Source organism: Cololabis saira, chromosome 16, assembly GCF_033807715.1.
Source record: "Cololabis saira isolate AMF1-May2022 chromosome 16, fColSai1.1, whole genome shotgun sequence".
Lineage (NCBI taxonomy): Eukaryota > Metazoa > Chordata > Actinopteri > Beloniformes > Belonidae > Cololabis > Cololabis saira.
Window position 1 is genome coordinate 6,346,743 of NC_084602.1, and position 9,964 is coordinate 6,356,706.

Consider the following 9,964-nt stretch of genomic DNA (forward strand, 5'->3'; position numbering starts at 1 on the left):
GTAAAAAGACTTGAAACAAAATGACTTTGGCATGCGAAGGACAGTTTCATCACTTATCAAGTGCTCTGCTTTTACAGCAGAAATAACAGCAGGTGTGAGAGTGGACGAGGAGCAGAAAGGTGCAGTGAATGTGAGAACGTGAAGACAGCCGGGATGTCTGACCTTTAAGGATGATGGATAATTGTAACACAGATCTGCCACATGTGTTTTTACTGTTGTGTTATGAGCACTTCTCCTTACATCAGTGCTCCCGCAGACATGGACCAGTTCATGAACCAGTACGTTGCTGAGGCCAACAAACAGATCGAGCATTTCAACCGTCAGCTGGAGCTGCAGGAAAAGCCCGACTTGTTTGATCCGTAATATCCGTGTGTGTGTTCCCTCCATCTGTCTCGTTTTACTGTAGGTTGTTTGGGAACTACTGTGGGTGGGACGGGGAGGCCGCGGGGGTCGCACACTGATCACTCCTCTGTAAATGTCAATGATTAATCACCCGGAGCTGCTAGCTGAGGACTGCTCCACTCATCTATTTGTTATTTCATCTGGTTTAGATTTGATGGCATTCCAAGGATAAGTAGACTTTTGACCAGTGTCATCATCTCCCAGAAGCCAGTTGTGTCCCGCCATGACCGGCCATCATGGTGGAGAGTTGTGGTTTCTAATGACGAGTCAAGTTAAGACTTGAGAGAGGACATTCACCTACATTGACTAAGTTTACATGCAGTCAAAAGTTCGGGTTAAGGTCAATTTTCCGGTTACTGAAACATTCAGAATAATCTGTTTCCATGCGTGAACAAACAGGGTTATCCCTGTATACATGGTAATTAATCATTTGGGATATCTGGATCAAACCAGCAACGCACGGAGAACATCATGGCGCAATTCCCGTCATTTCCGCTTCTTCTTCCTGTATCCAAATCCAAAACAACAACAATAACAGCAGCACGGTGGAGAATCAACAGCCCAGTAGAAGTCGCCTTTTTCCGCGTCTTCCAGCGGTGCTTGATCTGGTCTGGCGTTCGTACAAATCCTGCTTCTTTTTTGCAACTTTTCGCTCACCTTCTTGTAAATCCCGCTATCCCGGTACTTTCTACCGTCTACAAATGCAGAAATGTTCATATCCTTCATTACATTTATGAAGTGATTAGTCTCCTCCTGGTCTTGTGTTTCTCCGTGTTTATAAGAACTTCCTGGACTCAAAAGACCAAGATTTTCTTGCGAAAAGAGCATGCGCAGAAAACTAATTCCTGTTCCTTTTGATGGAGATATCCCGTTAGGCGTTTACATGACCAAATATTCAGGTTTTAAAAGGAGGAACCCAGGGGTCATTTTCAGGTTTTTAAAAACCAGAATATGAGCAAATTCCGGTTATTCAAAGGGGTTATTGTTGTTTACATGGCCGTGCAAAACAGGTTTATTGCTAATATTCCGGTTAGAAAAGGGTTATTGATGCATGTAAACGGAGTCAATGATGGAAAACTCAGAAGCTTAACAAAAGAAAGATTTCCTCCTGAGATCAGTGTGATCCCATCTCTGGGTCTGCATGGTGGAGGCTTAACAATCGAAGGAGGTTTCTGTTCACACACTTCCGCAGCTCGTGCTTTTCCGTGTACTACAGTTGGCAAATTAATGCCTCTATTTCTGGGTAAGCATGCGTGGCCGTGTGCTCCTGGTCGGCTCCCCCGTGGGGTTTTTCAAGAAGCGCTCCTCCTCTGTTGTCACCCAATCCACGCTCCACCTGTCAGCTGGTTGGAAAGCTGCATGGCAGCAGAGGGAGTGCTGGGTGATGGAGCCGTAAACGTCCCACAGACACTCGGCTACACACTCCTGCTAAATGAGGCCGCATTTCACACATCTGAGAGACATTCCCGAAGTATTTGTCCAACACTGCAAACTCATTCTGTCCAAAGCTCGAAGGTTTTTGTCGCCGAAAAACAGTTGAAGTTGAAACCTTCAATGTTGTTGCACTTGACCCCTTGAATCTTAATGCTGCTGCTAACAGCAACATGTTGACATGGGGGCTGCGCTGCCTGCAGCGCCTCAATCAAAGTCCTGGTTCTGTTCCTTTTCATGTCGTGTAACCTGTTGTCCAGGCGGGTTAGGCAACAGGGGACGGAACATCGGAGAACCTGATCTAATAGAAGGTTTGCATTGACGTCACTTCCCAACTTACGCCCCCTTACTCACACTGAGTGGCAGAAATGGGTGCAACTAATAGGGAAACTGTGGAAAAGACGGGATAACAGCTGATTATCGGCTTAAATTAGCATCAGTTGGACTTGACAGTGACCCGTACAGTTACCCCAAGAACCAGTGGTCCATGAACATTAATATTTGACCACGAATCCAGTTTCCTGATATTTATATGTACTTAATTTCTACACCGGGGAAATACACGAAGCAAAGCTTGAAGTCGTACAAAAGTCTTGACGCTTGGTCCGACTTCAAGGCAGGATTTGTTGTAGAAATTAAAGTGATGAGGACACCAAACTTTATGATTTGACCGTTTAACGTTAGCTACCCAAAAATCCAACATTACCTGATACTAAATGGGAACCACAAATCCATGTTTCGGTGTCTGGAATCCAGTTGTTTCTGTGAATTGCAGTGATCCATTTGTCTCTCTTAAGCTTATTTTTTGGCAGTCTGTAAAACGATAACTCTAAATCTATGAGTACAGTTGATCGCACAACAGCTCTTTCCCATTTTAGATGTTTTGAAGTGGCTCAAACTGAAAGTTTACGCTGCCACTCAGTCTTTCTGACACTCAGTCTTTCTGCCACTCAGTGGGCGTAACCCGCTGTGAAGTTGCATCTGTGACGTAATTCCCTCTATAGTGTGGTTTGTTTGGGCACACGAGTCGGGTCACCAGGAAAAGGGTCATCTAAGCAGTGATGTCACCAAGACTCAGTCCTTTGTTCCAGTTGCTGTGTTTGCATATCACTGATATTGTTTGCTCGTCTTCTTCTTCCCAGGGGGGTTAGGACATGTCTCTGATAAGCAGTTAGTAAATCCTCTGGAAACCCACGCAGCTGTTTGAGCGCTGCATCATTGTGTGAGTCACATTTAAATTATAGACTCTTATTAGTAATCAAAGAAACATTTCAAAAGAAAAACCAGAAACACAAGAGGAGAGCTGAGTTGTGAGTGTAGGAACCCTGCAGAGGCGTTAGCCGTGTTTGAGTCCTGAAGTACAGGCTGAACTTCTCCAACAGAGCTGAATTTAAAAGCCTTGATCATTTTTAATTTTTCATGCCCCATTTGTGGTAAACGTTTGGTGTAAATCCGTCCTGGACCCTCCCTACGTTACAGAGCTTCTGCTGGAGGTCAGAAAGGACAAATGGTGTTTCTCTGTACCAACAAACCCAGCTCTGCTCACCTTTGAGTCTTAGTAGATGCTGATGTTGCTGATGTTGATATTTTCTTTAAAATGAAAGTCAGGAGACTGAGTAATGTTGTCACTCGCCCGTTGAACACAATACGCTCTTTTCTTGCTATTTGTCGTCCCCTAGATGAGTCTTGTTATATATTGTTCTAACCCTGACACTCAGCTCCATCCCTTCTCCCTCTGGAGTCTACGGGACTCTGATCTGATCTATTTCCTTCTTGTTTAGCTGCCGTCCTTGAGACTATTCACGTAGTCTGGCACAAAACACGAAAGTGCGTCCAGAGTTACCACCTTCTCCAGATAAAGAGACGTTCCATTAGAGAAGAGTTGGTCAAGTTTCTCAGTCCACGAACGTTTCTCTGACTCTTTTATTCTAAAAAAAAAAAAGTGCAATTGTTGTGTGTGTTTTTCTATAACCTACGTACGGTACCCTCCACCAGCTCTTTAAGGACCAAGCCGAGGAAACAAAGCTGCTAAACGCTCAGTCTCTCCTAGGTGGGGTTGTGTTGGGCTCATAGCTCACATCACAAAAGGCTTGATGCAATTAAAGGCCACTTGATAAAAGTATCACCTCTGCTTACAAATGACCTGCACGACGAAATACAAACAGATTACAGAGGGCTTTTTAGAAGTGGGACAGGATGACATAGAAGCTTAATCCTTTGGTGACAAAACCATAACTCCTCTTTTCATGGCTTCAGACATGCACTCTCTCAGCCATCTGTTTGGAGCAGTTGTCACGTCTCCGTGGTTACGTAACACCACAGTTACCTGATTGACAGGGAGTGTCTATGAGACTCCAGGGGCCAGAACTTTGGACCCTGCTGCAGGTCAAAGTGCACAAGTGATACCCAAAACTGCCAAGAGATTAAACGCTGGTCCTTAAAGAGATGAGGGTTATGTAACATGTGTGTGATATTTAAATGCAATTACCTCTAACAAATATATAGTTACTTATCCACGAGTACTACACAAGTCTGTGTGCACTATCCTGCATGTGATGGGACGTCGTATCATACCATGTATATTCTGCTAAAATTGCCTTTCACCAAACTGGTACACCAAAAAAGAGAACAAATCTTCTATTTTAGAAAGTCGAATTACCTCAAAGCAACAAATAGTATTTTTGTAAAACTGTGAATTGAGTATTTGCAAAAAAACAAAAATGGCACAAGCTTCAACGAGCAAAAGCAGATGCAATTTTTTACGACACGAGTAAATAAGTAAATGAGAACCTGACGGGTTATGAGACGTCGGTGTTCTCTGATCCAGCGGTGCCTTGGCCACGGCTGGGACCTGCAGACGTTTGGGCTGCACCCGGAGCTCCGTCCCTGGGCTCAACAGTGTTGGTGAAAGGAATACATGGAGTTGTTCTTAAAGCAGCGTGTTTTCAGGACGCGGGGGGGCGAAGGAGCGCGGTCACGCAGGGAGGCTGCTGGCAGGCTCGGAGAATTCAAGGTTTCTTTCAAACCAACATGTTTGGAAAAGGGACGGGCCCAACACTCTGATGCTGAAGCTTCATTCCTATTATTATTCCTATTCCTATTAGGATGCAACTTCCTCGGTGGCCTGTTTTTTGTTAATGACTCAAATAACAGAGGAAGTGAACTTTAGCCCTTTAGTTCATAAGGAGAAAGTCAACACGTTAATGAATATGATGGCCTACGGAAGAGTATTGGGGCCAGGCAGGAGAAAAATAAAAATAATACTTTAGAGGAGGAAGATTTTTTTTTTTCATTATGCACTTTCGAGAAAAAAGTCGAAATATCGAGAAAAAAGTTGAAATGTCGAGATTAATGTTAAAGTACAATTTCGAGAAAAAAGTCAAAATTTTGTGAATAAAGTTGAAATGTTGAGAAAAAAGGCAAAATTTCGAGAAAGAAGTCAACCTTTTGAGACTATAACAAACACGCATGTCTTTGCCTGTCTTTACAAAATGCCTCGTAGGCCGATAGATGAACTGGTGAAACTGGACTTCAGAATCATATGCTTTAGTGTTGACTACTTGAATTATGTTAGGTTGTTAACAACAAGGTTCAGAATACAACAATTGGCTTTACGATATTGATTTGAAACACATATCCCACATATGCAGTTGCATAACTTCAGAAACGTCCCCTTAACGTTCCACTCCAAGGATGTAAGTTAGTTAGTTAGTTACGGCTGCTGCTGCAGAGCTGTCAGTCGCTCTAACTGGATGTGATGGGCAGAGGAGACATTTCTACTTTTTTCACCAAATTGTATCAACTTTATTCTCGAAATTTCGAATTTATTCACAAAATTTTGACTTTATTCTTGAAAATGTATTTCAACATTGTTCTCGACAATTTCGACTTTTTTTTCGAAGTGCACAATAAAAAACAGTCTTCCCCTCTCAAATATCTTTTCTCCTGCCTGGCCCTGATACTCCTCCGTGGCCGGCCCTGCAGCCCTTCGGGGGGTATACAGTTGGGCATCAGAGTGCACCCACCCTGCACTAAAGTAGAGGTCCCTGTGTTTGTCCCCGGGGACCCCACAGAGCCGTCCACCAGCCCCCAGAGCGACGGCTGCTCGTCCTCCGGCACATTGAGCACCCTGCTCTTTCCATCCCGTATGTGGAGGTTTAGCCGTCCGCTGGCTGACGTTATAGGACAAAAACAAAGTTTGGTTTCAATTGGTTCTTTGTAACGGAGCGGTTGTGCCGTTCTCTGTAAAACTGCGGCAGGATTTTTGGGTTTGTGTGCTTTTGAAGGCGACTTTCAGCGGTCACATCCGTCAGCAGAGTGGAAACGCACTTCTTGAAGAAGAGGATGTTTTTGTGCTATTTCTTTTTCTCGCTGATTGGAATACGGCGGCTTGAAAATTAATTTTGAACTGACCGAATCCTTCAGTGGCCTCAGGGGGCTGTTAATGCTAATTGTTTGGGTTGTTCTGTCCCGCCGAGGCTGACGCAGCTTCACCGCCGTCTACACAGAACGCTTGAAGACTCGGCTCAGCTGTGATGATTATTAACATCCCTGAGATTACATATTTGCCCCCTCAAACCGGAGCATTACTGAAGTAGATGGAGGTGAAATTGTGGTTAATGTAAGCACTTGGTATGCGGCCACCTTCCAAAAGACGATGTGCTAAAAAGAGGCTGTAATCAGGCTTAGGAAGAGCTACCATTCAATTTGGAAGGTGTTTGATGTCACGATGGCAGAATCAGGTCTGTGAAGCGTACAAAGGGCTCATTCCTGCCTGCTACCTGCAGGCTGTCTAAAGTTAGGGGAATAAAAATAACTTTCTATCATCTCTGTTTTGAAGAGAAGCAAAAAAGGAAGTAACTTCAGAAGTGCCGAGTCGATTTCCACATTTCATTTTGATGGTGTTCACAAAGACGGGCTAAACTACGCTGCGTTTGCACAAAACTACTGTAACTTGTGTTTTTATCCTGTGACTGATGCTTTTACAAAACTAATTGTTGTATTTATTGCACCGTGTAATAAATAAAATATTTCTATGGATGTTCCCTGGTTTTTCCTCTGGCGTAGTTTGGAGCGTAAGTGCAGCTGTTTGTGCAGCCCTCACATCTGGACGCCGCGCGGCAGATGCACCAAGTCCAGCATCCGGTTGAACTTTTCCCCCGATGAGACCACACGAGTCCTCTCTGCTCCAGACCTCGGGTCTATGGCAAGCCCTTTTAACATTTAACAGCTAGACTGGATATGTGTTGCAGATATCCGCAATTCAATTCTTCCTAGTTAGAGCATTTCAGATATCTACAATTACATTCTTCCTATCCACAATTGTCATTTCAGAAATCCATATCGTCATTCTGCCTGGTACAAATGATGTCACTTTTGCCATTCATGTGTGTGGGGTTTCTAATTACAGATATCTACAATTCAGTTGCAGATATTATTGCAAAGATTAGGAAAATCCTCTCGAAGAGTGATGCAGAAAAACTAGTTAATGCGTTTGTATCTTCTAGACTAGATTACTGTAATGTGTTATTAGCAGGATGTCCAGGTAATTTGCTGAATAGGCTCCAGCTGATCCAAAATGCAGCAGCGCGAGTGCTGACAGGAATCAGCAGGAGAGACCACGTCTCTCCAGTGTTAGCGTCGCTCCATTGGCTACCCGTAAAATTCAGAATCCAATTTATAATTGTATTACTTGCGTATAAAGCCCAAAATGGCTTAGCTCCGCATTATTTGCAAGACCTGATAGTACCTTATGTTCCTGGCAGAGCTCTCCGCTCTCAGAGTGCAGGTTTACTCGTAGTTCCTAGAGGATCTAAATGTAGATTTGGAGGGCAGGCCTTCTGGTACCAGGAACCGTTACTATGGAACCAACTTCCAATCTGGGTTAAGGAGGCTGACACCACCTCCACCTTTAAAACTAAACTTAAAACCTTTCTGTTTAGTAAAGCCTATAGTTAGTGTGTTTAGTAAACCTCTAGCTGGTGTTGGTAAACCTCTAGTTAGTGTAAACTCTAGTGTGTTAGAGTTAGTAGTCATAGCTGCAGCTATAGAACAAGACTATAATAGTTAGTCTCATACATAGCTGGTAGATATGCTGCTATAGGCTTATGCTGCAGGGGGACACCAACATGATCCACTGGGCGGTGCCTCTCACCCTTCCTCTCTTCTCCATTTCCATTTTTATTTATTAAGTATCTCATAGCTATCATTTTTGTCCATCGCTCCTGTAGTTTCTTGTGCTGGCCCTCCTTTTTTCTCTTTTGTGCTTGTTTAGGTTGGAGCTTCGGGAGCTGCGTGTCACGTTGTAATTACGACTATAGTAAAAATGCAGTTGTAGATATCTGCAATGTTAATTCCAGATAGTCAAACTTGGCCATTAAATGTTAAAACGGCTTGCCATACAGATCTGCATCACACAAAGCTGGTTTTTACAGGTTTTTGGGAGCTTGTGTGTGTGCATGCACGCGCGCCCGTGTCCAGCGCCTGCATGTAAGTCCATTAAAGTTATTGAAGAGCAGAGGGCAGCCGGGGCAGAGCTCAGAGATCAGGATGGATCCTGTCCCACACAGTATCCTTCCATTTCCTCCTCCTCTGTTTCTGTCCGTGCGTCTCCAAAGACAGCCAGTCCGTGCGTGTCCCAGCGTTGTTGCCGGGCAGACAGCCGCGCACATGGCTAACCTCTGACATCAGCAGTCTCTCCATCCAGCGCCGGGCTGTCCCTCCCCAGCGACTCCGGGCGACACCAACCCCCCCAACATACACCCAAGCTCTCTCTTACCGTATCTCCTTCACACCAGGAACCGCCCTTCTTCCGCCGCCCCACCTGCTATTGTTGTATTGTCACCAAAGCAATGGACCGAAGCTATTTATGGGCTGTGATGACAGCAGCTTGTAAACACGCGTCGGGCGAGCCGGCTGAACGAGCCCGGCTCACCACAACAATGGCTCTGTTTAAATTCACCTTTTTAAACTCTTTCTCAGAGTTAAACGGAAGATGATGTGCCGTATCTTTATAGATGAACCTTATGGTGGATATTTACCCAGGAATGATGTCTCTGCTAAAAAGAAACTTGTCCACATGTCAATGCCGTCTTCAATGCAGATTTTTATTGCGTAACTTTTGGCAACCATCGTTTCAAGACAATAACTTTGACCCACAAATGCACCTTTGAGCCACATGTTTCACAGCCGAGCACCATTGTCAGCGGGGATGCGGGGATATCCGCCCCGGTACGATCCAAACATCTGAAAAGGGGAGTGAATGATGGGGCAGATCTGATCTAGTCAGTTCAATTCTATGTGTTTGACACTTTGGACATCTGGCTGCACAGCTGGAGGCGCTTAAAAAAAAGGATGTGAACCCCACGAAATAACTAGTTATCGCTGATCTTCTTTTCATCTAAGTCACAATAAAGCACAAATACAGTGTGCTTAAGGCAATCACAAACAATTATAAGTCCCAGCTCTTCATTTTTTGTGTGTGCTCAACAATAAGGATCATCCCTAAACGTCCCTAAATACAATGAAAAGTGTTTTTTTTTGTCTTACCTGGGGTAAGGTTTACACTTTGAGGTTAACTTTTCAAGGATTTGATTGTGTCTGGCATCAGAATAGAGGGTAGAGGGAATGCAATGACGTCACTTCCCCACTTTCCCACGCCCCCTTACTCAGACTGAGTGGCAAAACATCAGCAAAAACAGCTGCAACTAGTGGAGAAGACGGGATAAAAGCCGATTATGGGCTTAAATTAAAGGCAGTTGGACTTGACAGTGACCCGTACAGTTACCCCAAGAACCAGTGGTCCATGGACATTAAAGGTGTAGTCTGTAATGTTGGAGAGCTAGCAATATTTGAAAGTGGAACCTCCTCTAAGCCCCGCCCCCTCCTCCCCCTCCCGTCAGCTCTCCGTCCAAAGCCACGCCCCCACAAACTTTGGGGAACACGCATTTGCAGGAGTCGAGTTTTCCAGGACATTTTGGACAGAACATTTTCAACAAAACTACCCCATGTCTCATTCACCTGTAAGCGAGGCCGGTTTTAGGGGGGGTAGGGGGGGGCTGTGCCCACCCAAACGTGCATCCTGCCCACCCAATCAAAGTTATGGGGATCCTTTATTCTTTTATAAATATAA

At 44.5% G+C, this 9,964-nt stretch overlaps 1 protein-coding gene across 1 annotated transcript in view; it reads left to right on the top strand.

Moving 5' to 3' along the window:
- dnaaf9 (dynein axonemal assembly factor 9) overlaps window positions 1–6,868 on the top strand; it is a 40,041-nt gene extending 33,173 nt beyond the window's left edge. Inside the window, exon 37 of the mRNA XM_061744328.1 lies at window positions 257–6,868. Coding sequence (XP_061600312.1) covers window positions 257–363 — 107 coding nt within the window. The 3' untranslated portion in view covers window positions 364–6,868. The remainder of the gene's footprint in view (window positions 1–256) is intronic.
- Window positions 6,869–9,964: the final 3,096 nt, after the last annotated feature.